This window comes from Mesoplodon densirostris, chromosome 1, assembly GCF_025265405.1.
Source record: "Mesoplodon densirostris isolate mMesDen1 chromosome 1, mMesDen1 primary haplotype, whole genome shotgun sequence".
In the NCBI taxonomy this organism is placed as follows: domain Eukaryota; kingdom Metazoa; phylum Chordata; class Mammalia; order Artiodactyla; family Ziphiidae; genus Mesoplodon; species Mesoplodon densirostris.
In genome coordinates this window covers 26942210-26964736 of record NC_082661.1, presented here as the reverse complement: position 1 = coordinate 26964736, position 22527 = coordinate 26942210, and the positions used below count along the sequence as shown (strand labels likewise).

At 36.7% G+C, this 22527-nt stretch overlaps 1 protein-coding gene across 3 annotated transcripts in view; it reads right to left on the bottom strand.

Moving 5' to 3' along the window:
• Nucleotides 1-22527, bottom strand: part of NT5C2 (5'-nucleotidase, cytosolic II) — a 105451-nt gene that overhangs the window by 74055 nt on the left and 8869 nt on the right. For 2 of the 3 annotated variants that reach the window (XM_060100094.1, XM_060100100.1), the window contains exon 2: nucleotides 4299-4423. In XM_060100094.1, the coding sequence (XP_059956077.1) occupies nucleotides 4299-4399 (101 nt within the window). In that variant the 5' untranslated portion in view covers nucleotides 4400-4423. Of the gene's footprint in view, nucleotides 1-1739; nucleotides 1822-4298; nucleotides 4424-22527 lie in introns of those variants that run through there. The other variant, XM_060100084.1, reaches the window with a different exon arrangement.

Sequence of the window (22527 nt, the reverse complement as noted above, 5' to 3'; positions counted from 1 at the left end):
GACTGAAAGTGAGGGGATGGAAAAAGATATTCCATGCAAATAGAAATCAAAGGGAAAGCTGGAGTAGCAATACTCATATCAGGCAAAACAGACTTTAAAATAAAGACTATTAGAAGAGACAAAGAAGGACACTACATAATGATCAAGGGATCAATCCAAGAAGAAGATATAACAATTATAAATATATATGCATCCAACATACGAACACTTCAATACATAAGGCAACTGCTAACAGCTGCAAAGGAGGAAGTCGACAGTAACACAATAATACTGGAGGACTTTAACACCTCATTTACACCAACGGACAGATCATCCAAACAGAAAATTAATAAGGAAACACAAGCTTTAAATGACACAACAGACCAGATAGATTGAATTGATATTTATAGGACATTCCATCCAAAAACAGCAGATTACACTTTCTTTTCAAGTGAGCATGGAACATTCTCCAGGATACATCACATCTTGGGTCACAAATCAAGCCTCAGTAAATTTAAGAAAATTGAAATCATATCAAGTACTTTTCTGACCACAACGCTATGAGATTAGAAATCAATTACAGGGAAATAAAAACGTGAAAAACACAAACACATGGAGGCTAAACAATAATACATTACTAAATAACCAAGAGATCCCTGAAGAAATCAAAGAGGAAATCAGAAAATACCTAGACACAAATGACAATGAAAACATGATGATCCAAAACCTACGGGATGCAGTGCAGCAAAAGCAGTTTTAAGAGGGAAGTTTATAGCTATACAAGCCTACCTTAAGAAACAATAAATATCTCAAACAATCTAACCTTACACCTAAAGGAACTAGAGAAAGAAGAACAAACAAAACCCAAAGTTAGTAGAAGGAAAGAAATCATAAAGATCAGAACAGAAATAAATGAAACAGAAACAAAGAAAACAATAGCAAAGATCAATAGAACTAAAAGCTGGTTCTTTGAGAAGATAAACAAAATTGATAAACCATTAGCCAGACTCATCAAGAAAAAGAGGGAGAAGACTCAAATCAATAAAATTAGAAATGAAAAAGGAGAAGTTACCACAGACACAGAAGAAATACAAGCATCCTAAGAGACTACTACAAGCAACTCTATGCCAATAAAATGGACAACCTGGAAGAAATGGACAAATTCTTAGAAAGGTATAACTTTCCAAGACTGAACCAGGAAGAAATAGAAAATATGAACAGACCAATCACAGTAATGAAATTGAAACTGTGATTTAAAATCTTCCAACAAACAAAAGTCCAGGAACAGATGGCTTCACAGGTGAATTCTATCAAACACTTAGAGAAGAGCTAACAGCCATCCTTCTCAAACTCTTCCAAAAACTGTGGAGGAAGGAACACTCTGAAACTCATTCTATGAGGCCACCATCACCCTGATACCAGAACCAGACAAAGATACTCCAAAAAGGAAAACTACACACCAATATCACTGATGAATATAGACGCAAAAATCCTCAACAAAATACTAGCAAACAGAACCCAACGACACATTAAAAGGATCATACACCATGATCAAGTGGGATTTATCCCAGGGATGCAAGGATTCTTCAATATAAGCAAATCAATCAATGTTAACACCATATTAACTGTTAACACCATATTAACAAACTGAAGAATAAAAACCATACGATCACCTCAATAGATGCAGAAAAAGCTTTTGACAAAATTCAACACCATTTATGATAAAAACTCTCTAGAAAGTGGGTATAGAGGGAACCTACCTCAACATAATAAAGGCCATATACGACAAACCCACAGCAAACATCATTCTCCATGGTGAAAAACTGAAAGCATTTCCTCTAAGATCAGGAACAAGACAAGGATGTCCACTCTCGCCACTATTATTCAACTTAGATTTGGAAGTCCTAGCCACGGGAATCCAAGAAGAAAAAGAAATAAAAGGAATACAAGCTGGAAAAGAAGTAAAACTCTCACTGTTTGCAGATGACATGACACTATACATAGACAATCCTAAAGATGCCACCAGAAAACTACTAGAGCTAATCAATGAATTTGGTAAAGTTGCAGGATACAAAATTAATGCACAGAAATTTCTTGCATTCCTATACACTAATGATGAAAAATCTGAAGAGAAATTAAGGAAACACTCCCATTTACCACTGCAATGAAAAGAATAAAATACCTAGGAATAAACCCACCTAGGGAGACAAAAGACCTTTATGCAGAAAACTATAAGACACTGATGAAAGAAATTAAAGATAATACAAACAGATACAGAGATATACCATGTTCTTGGATTGGAAGAATCAGTATTGTGAAAATTACTATACTACCCAAAGTAATCTACAGATTCAATGCAATCCCTATCAAATTACCAATGGCATTTTTTACAGAACTATAACAAAAAATCTTAAAATTTGTATGGAGACACAAAAGACCCCAAATAGCCAAAGCGGTCTTGAGGGGAAAACATGGAGCTAGAGGAATCAGACTCCCTGACTTCAGACTACACTATAAAGCCACAGTAATCAAGACAATATGGTCCTGGCACAAAAACAGAAATATAGATCAATGTAACAGGATAGAAAGCCCAGAGATAAACCCACGCACCTATGGTCAACTAATCTATGACAAAGGAGGCAAGGATATACAATGGAGCAAAGACAGTCTCTTCAATAAGTGGTGCTGGGAGAACTGGACAGCTACATGTAAAAGAATGAAATTAGAACACTCCCTAACACCATACCCAAAAATAAACTCAAAATGGATTAGAGACCTAAATATAAGACAGGACACTATAAAACTCTTAGAGGAAAACAAAGGAAGAACACTCTTTGACCTAAATCACAATAAGATCTTTTTTGATCCACCTCCTAGAGTAACGAAAATAAAAACAAAAATAAACAAATGGGACATAATGAAACTTAAAAGCTTTTGCACAACAAAAGAAACTACAAACAAGACGAAAAGACAACCCTCAGAATAGGAGAAAATATTTGCAAATGAATCAACAGACAAAAGATTAATCTCTAAAATATATAAACAGCACATGCAGCTCAATATTAAAATAACAAACAACCCAATCCCAAAATGGGCAGAAGACCTAAATAGACATTTTCCAAAGAAGACATACGGATGGTCAAGAAGCACATGAAAAGCTACTCAACATCACTAATTATTAGAGAAATGCAAATCAAAACTACAATGAAGTAACACCTCACACCAGTTAGAATAGGCACTATCAGAAAATCTACAAACAACAAATGCTGGAGAGGGTGTGGAGAAAAGAGAACCCTCTTGCACTGTTGGTGGGAATGTAAATTGATACAGCCACTATGGAAAACAGTATGGAGGTTCCTTAAAAAACTAAAAATAGAATTATCATATGACCCAGCAATCCCACTACTGGGCATATACCCAGAGAAAACCATAATCCAAAAAGACACATGCACCCCAATGTTCACTGCAGCACTATTTACAATAGCCAGGACATGGAAGCAACCTAAATGCCCATCGAAAGATGAATGAATAAAGAAGATGTGGTACATATATACAATGGAATATTACTCAGCCATAAAAAGGAATGAAATTGTGTCATTTGTAGAGATGTGGATGGATCTAGAGTCTGTCATACAGAGTGAATTAAGTCAGAAAGAGAAAAACAAATATTGTATATTAACGCATATATATGGAACCTAGAAAAATGGTACAGATGAACCGGTTTGCAGGGCAGAAACTGAGACACAGATGTAGAGAACAAATGTATGGACTCCAAGGGGGGAAAGTGGAGGGGTGTGTGTGATGAATTGGGAGACTGGGATTGATATATACACACTAATATGTATAAAATGGATAACTAAGAGGAACCTGCTGTATAAAAAAATAAAATGAAATTCAAAAATACAAAAAAAAAAGAAAGTGTCTGTTTCCCCATATCTATACTAATACCTAACCTTTTGAATCTTTGACATTGTGATAAATTAAAACTATATCTCATTTAAAAACAAAAAAACCGAACTGCATTATTAATAACTAAGGCACAATTTTCTAGCAGCTGAAGATTTTGTGCTCTTAAGGACTTTTTTTTAGTAGATATAAGAAGCAGTAAGAAGTTTTTTAAAAAAGCACCAGCTGTGTGGTTGTAAAATTCTGGCAAAAAAATTCTGGACTTTGGACTGGGTTTGAACCATGAACCAGTTATGTGATCTAGGGTAAACTGCCTAACCACTCTGCACGTTAATTTCATCATCCGTAAAATGAAGATATTATACGCCCACTTTATAGAGCTGTTTTGAAGATTAAATAGACAAAATACTTACCGATGATAAGCTTCTCGTCGATACTTTTTCAGGGCATGTTTATCCATGTTAGCAGGCATATCTGCTGCATTTTGTAACCGATCACTCCAGGAAGTTGTCATTTTATTTTACTTGTATGCTCAATTCTAGAAAAGAAAATCAGTAATTTAGTAGATTAACATTAGCATCTGTATATTGAAATCAGATTTTTTTTTAAATTAGTAAAACTCTAGATTGCAAATTGTCTGATATTACTATTTAAATATACTGAATATGGAAATATACTGAAAAATTAAAGTAACACTTCTAAACTATGTAAATTTAGGAAAATAATTTCATATAGTAATTTCTATCCAGAAAGATCATATATAACACTTTCAAATAATTAAGCATGATTGCCAGTAATAATTTACTTTTTTAAAAAAAATAATTTACTTTAATCCTAGATTCTAGAAAAGGGGCTGAGACCACAGACATGTGAAAATATATAATTTTCAGTTAATGTATGTTCAAAATATGTAAAGTAAGCAACTTTTTAATTCTGATAAACATACTAAACTCAATCAATGGTAGTACAAATATGTATGAGTATTTGACTTCTAATTATATTATGCTGTTATATTTTTCTTTTTGTTTTTTTATTTTATTTTGCTGTACGCGGGCCTCTCACTATTGTGGCCTCTCCCGTTGCAGAGCACAGGCTCCGGACACACAGGCTCAGCGGCCATGGCTCACAGGCCCAGCAGCTCCGCAGCATGTGGGATCTTCCCGGACCGGGGCACGAACCTGTGTCCCCTGCATCAGCAGGTGGAATCTCAACCACTGTGCCATCAGGGAAGCCCTGCTTTTATATTTTTCAATGATAAATTATCTTGCAGCTAGTATTACAGACTGAACTAAAAGAAGAAATAAACTAAAACATTTCATCTCATTAGAATAAACATCTAAATCGAGGTGAGCAGGTGTCTTTACTGTATTTTTACTATAGGCACTGTTACAGGTTTCACTTCTATTTTTGCAGTTTTCATCTTCAGCTTTAAATAAGGATGAAAAATAACCTTTTAGAGTTAAGAAGTTTATTAACATTTTATTAAAATACCAATGTTTGTGAAAACATCTGCATTCTAACTTATTTCCAATTTTGAAAATGCTAACATTGTTTATGACATTATGGCAATTTTAAAGTAAGCCATCTTTGTAGCTCTTTAAAATAATAATTTACTGAGGTGAAATTCACATAAGAAAACTAACCATTTTAAAATAAGTCAGTGGGGCCTCCCTGGTGGCGCAGTGGTTGAGAGTCCGCCTGCCGATGCAGGGGATACGGGTTCGTGCCCCGATCTGGGAGGATCCCATATGCCGCGGAGCGGCTGGGCCCGTGAGCCATGGCCGCTGGGCCTGCGCATCCGGAGCCTGTGCTCCGCAACGGGAGAGGCCACAACAGTGAGAGGCCCGCATACCGCAAAAAAAGAAAAAAAATAATAATAATAATAAAATAAAATAAAATAAAATAAGTCAGTGGCATTTAGTATGTTCATAATATAGTGCAACCACCACCTCTATCTAGTTCCAAAATACTTCTGTCACTCCAAAGTAAAACCCTTTACCCATTAAGCAGTTTCTCCTCATTCTCCCCACCCCATGGCCACCCCAATCCCACTTCTGCCTCTTTGGGTTTATCTATTCTGGATATTTCATATAAGTAGAATCATACAGAACGTGAGTTTTTGTATCTGGCTTCTTTCATTTAGCATGTTTTCTAGTTTCACCCATGTTCTACCATGTTTCAGATACTTCCTTCCTTTCTATGGCTGAATAATAAATATTCCACTGTGTGCATGTACCACAATTTGTTTATCTCTTCATCCGCTGACAGACATTTCGACTATTTCCACCTTTTGGCTACTGTGAATAGTACTGCTATGAACATGTATGAACAATGTATTTGGGCTTCCCTGGTGGCGCAGTGGTTGAGAGTCCGCCTGCCGATGCAGGGGACACGGGTTCGTGCCCCGATCCCGGAAGATCCCACATGCCGCGGAGCGGCTGGGCCCGCGAGCCATGGCCGTGGAGCCTGTGTGTCCGGAGCCTGTGCTCCGCAACGGGAGAGGCCACAGCAGTGAGAGGCCCGCGTACAGCAAAAAAAAAAAAAAAAAAAAAACCAATGTATTTACTTGAGTACCAGTTTTCAATTCTTTTGGATATATATTTAGGTCTGTAATGTTTCTGAAGTAATCAAGATTTCCAAACACTGTTTAGATAACAAAAGTACTGTTACTTGCAAAAGACTCTAGTTAAGGGACTTCCCTGGCAGTCCAATGGTTAAGACTCCGTGTTTCCACTGCAGGGGGCACAGATGCGATCCCTGGTAGCGGAAGTAGGACCCTACATAACTTAAGAGAAGTTATTTGCTAGGCTACTATAACTGAATCTAGATACACTATGGGGTTACTTGTTTACTTTTAAAAATTCATGTAGCAAATCCAGACTATTTTGTGGACCAAAAAGGGTTAAATTTTGAAAAGTAGAGAATTACAATGGAACTTCAATGGTTTTCGGTGGGGGGTGGAGTGGAGGTTGAGGGAAGGACCAGGACTATATCTTACATAAGTTTAAATAAGACTCAGAAATGAAATTTGTATTCTATGACGAATTAAGGGAAATCAGAATAGTCATGCCATTAAAGAAAAACTTTAACGTGAGCTCTACTGCAATTATAGTCTATATAGTAAAGTACAGGAAACAAATTTTGTTAATTTATTGTTAAGGCCTTCAGTGAACTCCAACTTTTTAAAAATCTCTAATAGTATTCACAAAAGTCTACCTCTTTTTATTTTCAAAAAGTTAAGGAGGGATTCCCTGGTGGCGCAGTGGTTAAGAATCCGCCTGCCAATACAGGGGAAGCGGGTTCGATCCCTGGTCTGGGAAGATCCCACATGCTGCGGATCAACTAAGCTCGTGTGTCACAACTACTGAGCCTGCACTCGAGAGCCCGCAAGCCACAACTACTGAGCACGTGTGTCACGACTACTGAAGCCCACACGCCTGGAGCCCGTGCTCCACAAGAAAAGAAGCCACCACAATGAGCAGCCCGCACACCGCAACGAAGAGTAGCCCCCACTCGACGCAACTAGAGAAAGCCCATGCACAGCAACGAAGACCCAACACGGCCATAAATAAATGAAAAAAAAAAGGGACCTCCCTGGTGGCGCAGTGGTTAAGAATCTGCCTGCCACTGCAAGGGACACAGGTTTGAGCCCTGGTCTGGGAAGATCCCACATGCCACGAGGCAACTAAGCCCATGTGCCACAACTATTGAGCCTGCGCTCTAGAGCCTGCGAGCCACAGTTACTGAGTTCACGTGCCACAACTAGTGAAGCCCGCACGCCTGGAGCCCAAATTGGAAAAAATTAAAGACAAAGAAAAATTATTGAAAGCAGCAAGGGAAAAACCACAAATGACATACAAGGGAACTCCCATAAGGTTAAAACCTGATTTCTCAGTAGAAACTCTACAAGCCAGAAGACAGTGGCATGACATATTTAAAGTCATGAAAGGGAAGAAGCTACAACCAAGATTACTCTACCCTTCAAGGATCTCATTCAGATTCGATGGAGAAATCAAAAGCTTTACAGATGAGCAAAAGCTAAGAGAATTCAGCACCACCAAACCAGCTCTACAACAAATGCTAAAGGAACTTCTCTAAGTAGGAAACACAAGAGAAGAAAAGGACCTACAAAAACAAACCCAAAACAATTAAGAAAATGTTAACAGGAATATACATATCGATAATTACCTTAAACGTGAATGCATTAAATACTCCAACCAAAAGATACAGGCTCGCTAAATGGATACAAAAACAAGACCCACACATATGCTGTCTACAAGAGACCCACTTCAGACCTAGGGACACATACAGACTGAAAGTGAGGGGATGGAAAAAGATATTCCATGCAAATGGAAGTCAAAAGAAAGCTGGAGTAGCAATACTCATATCAGGCAAAACAGACTTTAAAATAAAGACTATTAGAAGAGACAAAGAAGGACACTACATAATGATCAAGGGATCAATCCAAGAAGAAGATATAACAATTATAAATATATATGCATCCAACATAGGAACACCTCAATATATAAGGCAACTGTTAACAGCTGCAAAGGAGGAAATCGACAGTAACACAATAATACTGGAGGACTTTAACACCTCATTTACACCAACGGACAGATCATCCAAACAGAAAATTAATAAGGAAACACAAGCTTTAAATGACACAATAGACCAGATAGATTGAATTGATATTTATAGGACATTCCATCCAAAAACAGCAGATTACACTTTCTTTTCAAGTGAGCATGGAACATTCTCCAGGATACATCACATCTTGGGTCACAAATCAAGCCTCAGTAAATTTAAGAAAATTGAAATCATATCAAGTACTTTTCTGACCACAACGCTATGAGATTAGAAATCAATTACAGGGAAATAAAAACGTGAAAAACACAAACACATGGAGGCTAAACAATAATACATTACTAAATAACCAAGAGATACCTGAAGAAATCAAAGAGGAAATCAGAAAATACCTAGACACAAATGACAATGAAAACATGATGATCCAAAACCTACGGGATGCAGTGCAGCAAAAGCAGTTTTAAGAGGGAAGTTTATAACTATACAAGCCTACCTTAAGAAACAACAAACATCTCAAACAATCTAACCTTACACCTAAAGGAACTAGAGAAAGAAGAACAAACAAAACCCAAAGTTAGTAGAAGGAAAGAAATCATAAAGATCAGAACAGAAATAAATGAAACAGAAACAAAGAAAACAATAGCAAAGATCAATAGAACTAAAAGCTGGTTCTTTGAGAAGATAAACAAAATTGATAAACCATTAGCCAGACTCATCAAGAAAAAGAGGGAGAAGACTCAAATCAATAAAATTAGAAATGAAAAAGGAGAAGTTACCACAGACACAGAAGAAATACAAAGCATCCTAAGAGACTACTACAAGCAACTCTATGCCAATAAAACGGACAACCTGGAAGAAATGGACAAATTCTTAGAAAGGTATAACTTTCCAAGACTGAACCAGGAAGAAATAGAAAATATGAACAGACCAATCACAGTAATGAAATTGAAACTGTGATTTAAAATCTTCCAACAAACAAAAGTCCAGGAACAGATGGCTTCACAGGTGAATTCTATCAAACACTTAGAGAAGCGCTAACACCCATCCTTCTCAAACTCTTCCAAAAATTGCAGAGGAAAGAACACTCTGAAACTCATTCTATGAGGCCACCATCACCCTGATACCAGAACCAGACAAAGATACTCCAAAAAGGAAAACTACACACCAATATCACTGATGAATATAGACGCAAAAATCCTCAACAAAATACTAGCAAACAGAACCCAACGACACATTAAAAGGATCATACACCATGATCAAGTGGGATTTATCCCAGGGATGCAAGGATTCTTCAATATAAGCAAATCAATCAATGTTAACACCATATTAACTGTTAACACCATATTAACAAACTGAAGAATAAAAACCATACGATCACCTCAATAGATGCAGAAAAAGCTTTTGACAAAATTCAACACCATTTATGATAAAAACTCTCTAGAAAGTGGGTATAGAGGGAACCTACCTCAACATAATAAAGGCCATATATGACAAACCCACAGCAAACATCATTCTCCATGGTGAAAAACTGAAAGCATTTCCTCTAAGATCAGGAACAAGACAAGGATGTCCACTCTCACCACTATTATTCAACTTAGATTTGGAAGTCCTAGCCACGGGAATCCAAGAAGAAAAAGAAAGAAAAGGAATACAAGCTGGAAAAGAAGTAAAACTCTCACTGTTTGCAGATGACATGACACTATACATAGACAATCCTAAAGATGCCACCAGAAAACTACTAGAGCTAATCAATGAATTTGGTAAAGTTGCAGGATGCAAAATTAATGCACAGAAATTTCTTGCATTCCTATACACTAATGATGAAAAATCTGAAGAGAAATTAAGCAAACACTCCCATTTACCACTTCAAAAAAAAGAATAAAATACCTAGGGAAAAAAAATTAGCAGCATTCAAAGGAAAAGGAAACTATGATACATAATGAAGAGAAAAATCAACTGAAGCAGGGACTTACCTGGTGGCCCAGTGGTAAAGAATCCACCTTACAATGCAGGGGACATGGTTTTGATCCCTGGTCAGGGAATTAAAATCCCACATGCCGTGGGGCAACTAAGCCCACATGCCACAACTACTGAGCTGGCACGCCTCAACTACAGCCCACGTGCCACAAACTACAGAGCCCACGTGCCCTGGAGACTGCGTGCCACAACTAGAGAAGCCTGTGCACCACAATGAAGAGCCCGCACACCTCAATGAAAAATCCCACATGTCTCAATGAAGATCCCTCGTGCCTCAACTAAGACCTGACGCAGCCAAAAATAAATAAAATAAATAATGAATAAATCTTTTAAAAAAATCAACTGAAGCAAACCCACAAATGACACAGATGATAGAATACTCAGACACTAAGTTATTATAATTGGACAAAATTCAATATATAATATGCAATTCAAATAATATATCATTCAATATATAATTGATAACTGAATGTATTTCATATGTTCAAAAAACTAGAAGACTGAAAATGTTAAGTACAGGCGTGAAAAATCTTTTTAAAAGACCCAACTCAAACATCTAGAAGTGACAACTACAATCTGAGATGAGAAATACACTGAATAGATTAATGACAGATTAGACTTTAAAGAAAACATTAGTATCTTGAAGACATAGCAATAGAAACTATCCAAATTAAAACAGATCAGTGACCTGTGCAACAGTTTCAAGTGTATTCTGATTTCTAATATATGCATAATTGGACTCCACAAAAGAAAAGAGAAAGGGAGAAGACAAAAAAATTATTTAAAGAAATAGTGGGGGAAAATTTCTAACTTAATGAAAATTATAAATCTACAGGTCTAAGAAAACTCAGCAAACCCCAAGCACACAAAACAAGAAAACTACACCAAGGCACATCAAAATCAAATTACTTAAAAGGAGTGATAAAGAGAAAATATTAAAGAAGCAGCTAGAGAAAGAAGACATCATATAGAGAAGAAAAAAACAAATTCCTCATCTGAAGCAGTGAAGCCAGAGAAAAGTGGAGAAACACCTTTAAAGAACTGAAAGAAAATAAGTGTCAACCTAGAATTCTTTCCCTGACAAAAACATCCTTCAGAAATAAAGACTTCTTCAGATGTAGAAAAGCTGAAAGAATTCATCAACAGCGGACTCTAAAAGAAATTTTAAAGGAAGTCCTTCAGGTAAGAGGAAAACAATACCAGATGGAAATCAATCTACACAAAGGAATGGGTAACTATAAAATATTTTTCCCTACTATTAAGTTTTTCTAAAAGATAACTGTTTGAAGTAAAAGTAACAGTAATATATTGTTAGGTTTATAACATATACAGAACTAAAATATGTGACAGTAATAACCCAAAGGTGTGTAAGAAGAGAACAGAAGTATACTACTTTAAGACTCCTATAGTACACATGAAGTAGTATACCACTTGAAAGCAGACTGTGATAAGGTAAAGTTGCATACTATACACCCTAAAGCAATCACCACAGTAACAAAGTTATAGCTAATAAGGCAACAAAAGAGATAAAATGGAAACAAGAAATAATCAACCCAAAATATGACATAAAAAGAGAAAAAGGAAACAACAAAGCAAACAAAAAAATATCAAGGTGGTAGAATTTTACCCAACCATATTTTTTAAATTACATTAAGTTTTAAATATCTACCCCAATCAAAAAAAAATAAAATAAAATAAGCTGTAGGACCTAAATATAAGACATGACACCACAAAACTCCCAGAAGAGAACATAGGCAAAACATTCTCTGACATAAATTGTACCAATGTTTTCTTAGGTCAGTCTCGAAGGCAATATAAATAAAAGCAAAAATAAACAAGTGGGACCCAATCAAACTTATAAGCTTTTGAACAGCAAAGGAAATCATAAACAAAATGAAAAGACAACCTACAGACTGGGAGAAAATATTTGCAAATGATGCGACCAACAAGGCCTTAATTTCCAAAGTATATAAGCAGCTCATACAACTCAATAACAACAACAATAAAAATTACCCAATCAAAAAATAGGTGGAAGGGCCTCCCTGGTGGCGCAAGTGGTTGAGAGTCCGCCTGCCGATGCAGGGGATACGGGTTCGTGCCCCGGTCTGGGAGGATCCCATATGCCACGGAGCGGCTGGGCCCGTGAGCCATGGCCGCTGAGCCTGCGCGTCCAGAGCCTGCGCATCCGGAGCCTGTGCTCCGCAACGGGGGAGGCCACAACAGTGAGAGGCCCGCATACCGCAAAAAAAAAAAAAATAGGTGGAAGACCTAAATAGACATTTCTTCAAAGAAAACATACAGATGGTCGATAGGCACATGAAAAGATGCTCAACATCGTTAATTATTAGAAAAAAACAAATCAAAACTACAATGAGGTATCACCTCACACCGGTCAGAATGGCCATCATTTAGAAGTCTACAAATAACAAATGCTGGAGAGGGTGTGGAAAAAAGTCTACACTGTGGGTGGGAATGTAAACTGGTGCAACCAGTATGGAAAACAGTATGGAGGTTCCTTAGAAAAACGAAATCTAGGACTTCCCTGGTGGCACAGTGGTTAAGAATCCGGCTGCCAATGCAGGGACACGGGTTCGAGCCCTAATCCGGGAAGATCCCACATGCCATGGATCAACTGATCCCATGCGCCACAAGTACTGAGCCTGCGCTCTAGAGTCCGTGAGCCACACTACTGAGCCCACGTGCCACAACTACTGAAGCCCACGCACCTAGAGCCCGTGCTCTGCAACAAAGACAAGCCACCGCAGTGAGAAGCCTGCACACTGCAACGAAGAGTAGCCCCCACTCGCTGCAACAACAGAAAGCCTGGGTGCAGCAACAAAGACCCAATGCAGCCAAAAATAAATAAATAAATTTATATTAAAAAAACCCAATAGGGGCTTCCCCGGTGGTGCAGTGGTTGAGAGTCCGCCTGCCAAGGCAGGGGACACGGGTTTGTGCCCACGGAGCAGCTGGGCCCGTGAGCCATGGCCGCTGAGCCTGCACGTCCGGAGTCTGCTCTGCAACGGGAGAGGTCACAACAGTGAGAGGCCCGTGTACCGCAAAAAAAAAAAAAAAAAAAAAAACATGAAAACTAGGGAATTCCCTGGTGGTCCAGTGGTTGGGACTCCACGCTTTCAATGATAAGGGCACGGGGTTCAATCCCTGGTCAGGGAGCTAGGATCATGCATGTCACACGGTGTGGTCAAAAAATAAAATGGTTCACATAAATAAATAAATAAATAAAGTCTGTCCTCCATCCTGAGGTTTAAAAAAAAAAAACAGAACTAAAAATAGAGTTGCCATATGATCCAGCAATCCCACTCCTGGGCATATATCCAGAGAAAACTGTAATTCAAAAAGATACATGCACCTCAATGTTCATAGCAGCACTATTTACAACAGCCAAGACAAGGAAGCAATGTAAATGTCCATTGACAGATAACTAGATAAAGAAAATGTTGCATATATATATATACAATAGGATACTAGCCATAAAAAAAATGAAATAATGCCATGTGCAGCAACATGGATGGACCTGGAGATTATCATACTAAATGAAGTAAGTCAGAAAGAGAAAGACAAACACCATATGATATCACTAATATGTGGAATCTAAAATATGATACAAATGAACTTATTTACAAAACAGAAACAGACTCACAGACACAGAAAACAAACTTGAGGTTACCGGAAAGGGGATGGGGGCAGGATAATTTAGAAGTTTGGGATTAGCAGATATAAACTACTATATATAAAATAGGTAAACAACAAGGTCCTACTGTATAGCACAGGGAACTATATTCAATATCCCATAATAAATCATAACGGAAAAGATGAAAAAGAAAAAAAATATATATTTATATATATATAAAACAATCACTTTGCTGTACATCAGAAACCGACACAACACTGTAAATCAACTATACTCCAATAAAAAAATTTTTTTTAAGTTGGCATGGTTACATTAGTATTAGACAAAGTATACTTCAGATCAAAGAATATTACCAGGTTTAAGGAAGCCCATTTCTTAATGATAAACAGGTCAATTTATCGAGAAGACATAATAATCATAAATGCTTATGTACATCTAGTAACAGAGCTTCAAAACACATGAAGCAAAAACTTGTAGAACTGCAAGGAGGAAGTGACAAAAACCACAATTATAGCTGGAGATTTCAGTAATATTTCAATAACTGATAGAACAAGTGGACAGGATGTCCGTTAAGGATAGAAAAAACTTGACCAACATTATCATCCAACTTGACCTAACTGACATTCATAAAACAGTCCACCCAACAACCACAGAATACACATTGTTTTCAAGTGCACATGGAACACTTACCAAGATAGATCATGTTCTGGGCCATAAAACAAGTCTCAATAAATTGAAATTGAAAAAGAATCAAGTCTTACAAAGTATGTTCACTGGCCACGATGAAATTAAGTTAGCAATAAATACAGAAAGATACCTGGAAAATCCCCAAATATCTGCAAATAAATGAACACACTTCTATATAACCCAAGGGTCAAAGAAGAAATCAAAGGAGAAATTAGAAATTATTTAGAACTGACTCAAAATGAAAATACAACATTATTAAAATTTGTGAGGACTTTCCCTGGTGCACAGTGTTTAAGAATCTACCTGCCAATGCAGGGGACACGGGCTCAAACCCTGGTCCAGGAAGATCCCACATGCCAAGGAGCAACTAAGCCCGTGCACCACAACTACTGAGCCTGTGCTCTAGAACCCACGAGCCACAACTACTGAGCCTGCACACCACAACTACTGAAGCCCATGCTCCTGGAGCCCATGCTGCGCAACAAGAGAAGCCACTGCAATGAGAAGCCCGTGCACTGCAACGAAGAGTAGCCCCTGCTCTCCGCAACTAGAGAAAGCCCACGCGCAGCAATGAAGACCCAATGCAGCCAAAAATAAATAAATTTATTAAATAAATAAATGTTTAAAAAATTGAAATCATACAAAGTATCTTCTTCTATCGTAATGGAATAAAGGTAGAAGTCTATATAAGATAAGGAAAACTACAAAATTCACAAATATGTGGAAGTTAATCAACACTCTCTTTAACAACCAACAGGGTCAAAGAAGAAATCACAAGGAAAACTAGAAAGTAGCTGAGACAAAAGAAAACAAAAACACAAAACACCAAAAACTTATGAGATACAGGGAAGGCCGTATGTACTCAGAGGAAAATTTACAGCTGTAAATGCCTACATTAAAAAAGAAGAAACATATGTATAACTGATTCACTTTGTTATAAAGCAGAAACTAATACAAAAAAATTTTAAAAAAGAAGAAACATCTCAAATCAATAATCTAACTTTATACCTGGAGGAACTAGAATGGCAAAAAAAAAAAAAAAAGATGAACAAACTAAGCCCAAGCCCAGCAGAAGGAAGGTAATAATAACAATTAGGGAAGAAATAAGTAAAATAGAGAATAAACACAGAATCAATGAAACCAAACGTTCATTCTTTGAAATGACCAACAGAATTGACAAAACCTTAGCTAGAATGACTAGGAAACAGAGATAAGATGCAAGTAACTAGAATCAGATGAAAGCAGGGAAATTATTACTGATCACACAGAAATAAAAATCAAATCCAACAATTTTTTTTTTTTTTTTTTTTTGCAGTACGCGGGCCTCTCACTGCTGTAGCCTCTCCCATTGCGGAGCACAGGCTCCGGACGTGCAGGCTCAGCGGCCATGGCTCACGGGCCCAGCCACTCCGCGGCATGTGGGATCTTCCCAGACTGGGGCACGAACCCATGTCCCCTGCATTGGCAGGTGGACTCTCAACCACTGTGCCACCAGGGAAGCCCTCCAACAATATTTTAAAAGAATAATACAACCAAATGGAGTCAATCCCAGGAATGCAGAGATGATTTAACATGCTAAAATCAGTCAACGTATCAGTCTACTTAAAAAAAAAAAAAAAAAAAAGGAACAAGAAAAACTGTATGATCATCTCAATAGATACAGAAAAAGTATAAGACAAAATTCGACATGCTTCCCTGATAAAAACTCTCAGCAAACTAGTTATAAAGGTAACTTCCTTAGTATGATAAAGTGCATCTACCAAAAACCTACAGGTAACATCATACTAAAAAGGTGAAAGACTGAATGTTTTCCCCCTAAAATCAGGAAAAAAGAGATGTACAGTCTCACCACTTCTACTCAAAATTGTACTGGAGGTTCTATCCTAGCCAGTACCATCAGGCACCTCTCAGCATATACAAAAATTAATTCAAAATGCACTGTAGGCCTAAATGTAAAATCTAAGACTATAAAAGTTCTAGGAGAAAACATAAGAGAAAGTCTTTGTGAGCTCTGGGTTAGTCAAAATTTCCTAGTTCCAAAACCTAAAGCACAATGGATAAAAGAAAAAAAGTTGATAAATTAGATTCCATCAAAATTTAAAACTTCTGCTCTTCAGAAGACACCAATAAGAGGAGGAAAAAACAAGCGACAACAGAAGAGACAAATTCTCAGCCTCATGGAGCCTACATCTTAGTGGAGGAGTAAGACAGTAACCAAACACACTGTGTCAGGTAGTGATAAGTGGTATATGGTATAGGTAAAACAAATAAGGTGAAGAGATAAAGAATGACAATGATAATATTGTAGGAAAACCTTGGAAGGTATCTATAAGGAAATAATATTTGTTCAGAGACCTCAGTAAAGTGAGCGGATGATAGATAAAATAAAACAAATAAATCAACTTACTACTAGGTTGGCATTACAAGTCATATTAATCTGTTTTGCACATTATGGTTTATATGTATATGAGTGATGCAAAAACACTTAAAATATTTTACTCCCTTAGGAAGTTTAAATATTGTCTCTTCAATCTTGTTTGTATACTCAACTTGTCCCTTTTCATGGCTAACAGAGGAATATAAACAAAACAAAATTGTATTTTCGTATTATGTTTCCATTAAAATGTTTTCTATCACTCTTTGGGAGGAAAAGCAGAGGAGATAAGCTACAGTCTGAGGGAAACTATTTGCAAATCACACGTCCGATAAAAGAACATGTATCCAGAACATATACAGAACTCTCAAAACACAAGACAAAGAATCCAATTATTAAAATATGGGCAAAGTGTTTGAATAGACGCTTCATCAAAAAAGATACGTAGATGGTAAATAAACACATGAAATGAAACTCAACGTCATTTATCAGCAGGGGAATGCAAATTACAACCATAATGAGATTCTACTACATGCCTATTAGAATGTTTAAAAGTAAAAAGTCTGACCAAGGACTTCCCTGGCGGTCCAGTGGCTAGGTCTCTGCACTTCCGCTGCAAGGGGCACGGGTTCAATCCTGGTCGAAGAACTAAGATCCCGTGTGCCGTGAGGTGCAGCCAAAAAAAAAAAAGACTGACCATGCCAAATCTGATGAGGATAAAGAGCAACTAGAACTCCAATACACTGCTGGTGAGAATATAAAAACGGTACAAGCACTTTGGAAAACAATTTGTCATTTCGGTTTTTTTTTTTTTTTGACGTGCTGTTGGTCTTGCAGGATCTCAGTTTCCTGACCAGGGATTCAACCAGACCCACGAAGTTAAAGCCCGGAATCCTAACCATTAGGCCACCAGGGAACTCCCACCATTTCTTTAAAAGTTAAATGTGACATCTACCCTATGTTCCAATCTTTCTACTCCCAAGTAATTGTCCAAGAGAAATGAAAGCATATATCCATATAAAGACTTGCATATGAATATTCAGAGCAGCTTTGTTTGCCATAGTCAGAAACTGAAAACAACCCAAATGTCTATGAACAGGTGAATGGATACATGTTGTGTCATATCCATACAACGGAATATGATTATGCAATAAAAAGGAATGAACTATTGATATACAAGAATAAATCTCAAAATTATGCTGAGTGAAAGAAGACAAAAAAATGAGTGCACACTACATGATTTTGTTTACATAAAATTCTAGAAAATGCCACTAAGCTACCGTGACAGAAAGCAGATCAGTGGTTGCCTAGAGTGGAGGCGTGAGGCGGGGAGGGGCCCAAGGAAACTTTTGGGTGTGATATGTTCATTACCTCAATTATGGTGACTGTTTCATGGTTATATACATATGTCAAACTTGTTGTACCTTCTAAATATAGAGTTTGTTGTATGTATTTATACCTCAATAAAACTGTTTTTTAAAAGGCAGGCTTTTCTTTCCCTCTTTCCTTACAAATTAGAGGTAGTAATTATACTAAAAAAAGATTTCCCCCATATATTTTAACTTCTTTTTGTATTACTTTCTTCAAATTATTTGTAGGAAAAATTCAAAGCACTTTCTTGAATCATTCATGGACTAAACAGAATACATTTTATTTTAAAAATTCAAATTACAGAGTCTCAGCAAAGATAACACAAGATTTTATTCAACTAAAAATGTAAACATAAATGATTAAATAACCATATTATCACTAATATGAAATAAAATTTGCCATGAAGTCTATATAGTTATGTGAAGGTACAGGGGTGAGATTTTCTTAAATCATCATCTTCAAAAAGTTCCTTATTTGAAAGTTTTCCTATGATCTTATCTAACACATGTTAGCATTACTATGACAGACTTTTGGACTCTATGCACAGAGTCAGTCTATCTAATGCTTAACTATTTTTTACAGTGACAGTAAAATTATAGACGTTGGGGCCTCCCTGGTGGCGCAGTGGTTAAGAGTCCGCCTGCCGATGCAGGGGATACGGGTTCGTGCCCCGGTCTGGGAGGATCCCATATGCCGCGGAGCGGCTGGGCCCGTGAGCCATGGCCGCTGGGCCTGCGCATCTGGAGCCTGTGCTCCGCGACGGGAGAGGCCACAACAGTGAGAGGCCCGCATACCGCAAAAAAGAAAAAAAAAAAAAAAAAAAAATTATAGACGTTGATTATCATCTGGCAAAAAAAAAATGTTCCAATAAGTAGGTAAACACTTTATTTGTCACCTGTTTACAGTGTCAAGCTTAAGAGTAGTTTTTTCAGTAAGGCACAACAGTGACTAATGCTGAATAAAAAGCTCAAATTTTAATTCCTTCCAAGCAATAGTGGTACAGTTTATACTGAAACAGTCCTTTGTTTCAATATAAAATATCCAGCCTGCAAAGTAGTTGTATCTGAAGAGTAACAACTGAAATGAACTCTCAGGCATTTAAAATATTTTAGTTTCACACTTTAAAAATATTTCATAGGCAAAACATACATAGTTCCCTTTCACCACTAACATCATCCTCCCCCAAAGAAAGGGAAACCAGCTGCCCCAAAAGCTTCAGGCAACTTCTGAAAACAGGAAGCAAAGAGTAACTGAAACTGCAGAGTAAGCCTGGTGAGCAATCTGCAGCCTGGTTAGCAAGGCCATTTTAATGTCTCTTTCAGATCATGTCAGTAGCTCACTTAGAAAGAAGTAGCACTTAAACACAGTATGTAGCACAGGTCCATCAGGCAAAGTGTTTTACACACGTGGCAGTTTGAACTAAATATTCACCTTTCAATGGGATTAGTGTGTCACTATAGATAATAGGATAATGATAACAGTTAAGTAAATATGAACACTCAGTGTTTTACTAAACTTCACTGGAATTTATCTTGTGTTTGAAAATATAAAACTAGGAATTTATAAGTTTTATAATCAACCACTGTCATTCTAAGAACAATGAACACTGCTCTGAGACTTGAGAGGAAAGGATAATTTTGAATGGCTTTTTTGAATTTTCTCACCAGCCTGAAATTTAGTTTATTTTCATAAATACAACTTTACTTGCATATCACACATATTAAACTAGTTTACTTTATGGGAAAAGAAAAGTTAAAGCTATATCGTCTATCTGTATGCCTGATATCATACTAACATTTTACACATAGCCCCTGATAATCCTAATCCTTGACAGATGAGCAAGTGAAACCAAGAAAATACAGAGGTAAATTAGATGGTTATATCATTATGTTGCCATCAAGGGTCCCCTCTGTAACAAGACCACAAACCAATTTACTTACAAATACATTCCCTGGAAAACAAGGGAAGTCAGATCCAAATTTAGATTAATTTGTCTAATAATACTGCTGAAAACCTAAATCACAGTATCTGTAGTTAATAGGATCACCTCTAACTCAAAGAACAGCACTTTGAAATAAAATTTAGCTTTGAAAGTATTCTTGTAACCTTTGTTCCTTCTAAACATTAAATACATGAAAGAAAATAATCACATGACATATTTTAAGATGAGGAATATTTTTCCCAAAAAGTAAGACTCCTAAAAGTGTGTTACGTATAAATTGTGTTAAATGTTTCATTAACTCCTATCTTTTAGTTTATGAGGAACAGTTTTTTGTTCATTTTTCATTTCATTCATTATTTTCATTCAGAGTTCTTTATATCATTTGCCCCAAGTTATACTATACATTTGTGTAAAAGACCAACATTCATAGTTTACACACCAAGTGATACAGATGGCTAACAAATTCCAACTAATAAAATCACACCTACCTATCCACACATATCACTTGCTATCCTCTCATCCCATTTTGTTTTTCTTTTTTGCACATTTACACTTCCAGACATAATGTATCTGACAGTTTGGTACTATCAAGTCCTTTTCTCTAAAATGTAAGTTTCATGAGGGTGAGGCTTGTTTTGTTTGCTGCTGTATCCCCAGTTCCTTGAACTATAGACTTGATATATACAGGCAGAAATAAACTCATAAACCTCTACACTTGGAGTGCTTTGCTTTCCAGAGGCTAAGTTCTGTGTAAGCCTGAAAATGCAAGAATACTACACAAGTTCTTTTTAATGCTCTAAATGAATCTTCATGAAATCGTACTCTTGGTTCAGAAAACGAATAAGATTCTTAGCTTGATTGATGTAGTATTTTGCTAACATTTCAACACCAGGCCTTGGAACAAAAGGTTCCTTGTTCTCTAATAGAAAATAACAAAGCTGAGAAGAGATCTTGTCAAATAAGAAATGTAGTACCTGTTGCCCAGACAATTTGTTTTTCCTCTTCAAGCAACAACATGCTCCAATCTCTAGTTTGAAACTGTAACTAGAAAATGTAAATTTATTGCATATGTTCCTAAAGTTCCAAAAATACACAAAAAAGACCCGAATTTTATGTTATCCTGAACACTTTACTGCTGCTACTCCTAGAATTCCATTACCTCTGCCATATCACACAGAATGCAATATTTGTTCTACATCTGCATATGAAGGTTGCTTCCAACTGAATGTTTTGAGTAATACCAGACCTTCAACAATAACATGGTTGTTGACAAAAAGGAACAAGAGTATGTAAAGAAAACATTTTAAATGATTGGGCTTGAGAATATGTAGTACAGATCTCCAGTGGATGCCTGAAACTGTGGATAGTACAGAATGCTATATAAACTATATTTTTCCCTAAACATACATACATACACATGATAAAGTTTAATTTACAAATTAGGCATATAAGAGGCACATTAACAACAATAACTAATAATAAAACAATTCCAACAAAACGCTGTAACAAAAGTTATATGAATGTGGTCTCTCTCTCTCTTGAGATATCTTATGCTACTGTACTCATCCTTCTTGTGATGATGTGAGATGATAAAATGCCTACGTAATGAGAAGCAGTAAGGTGAATGGCATAGGCACTGTGATACAGTGTTAAGCTATTATTGACCTTCTGACGATATGTCACAAGGAGGATCATCAGCTTTGGGTGATCCTGGATTACTGAGCCATGAGGATGTCAGTGACTGTGGATCCCAGGCAGGATGGTGCACGATTTCATCACACTACTCAGAACAGCACACAGTCTAAAACTTATGAATTGTTTATTTCTGGAATTTTCCATTTAATATTTTCAGACTATGGTTGACTGCAGGTAACTGAAACTGTGAAAAGTGAAACTGCAGATAAAGGGGGACCACAATATGATTTTTATTTCTTCAAAACATTGCTATAATTAACTAAGCTATAATTAATTATAATTAAACTATAATTTCAAAAGCATAAAGGTAACAAAGCTGAAAAGTTTTTACATTCAGCTAATATATAACACTTTGCACCT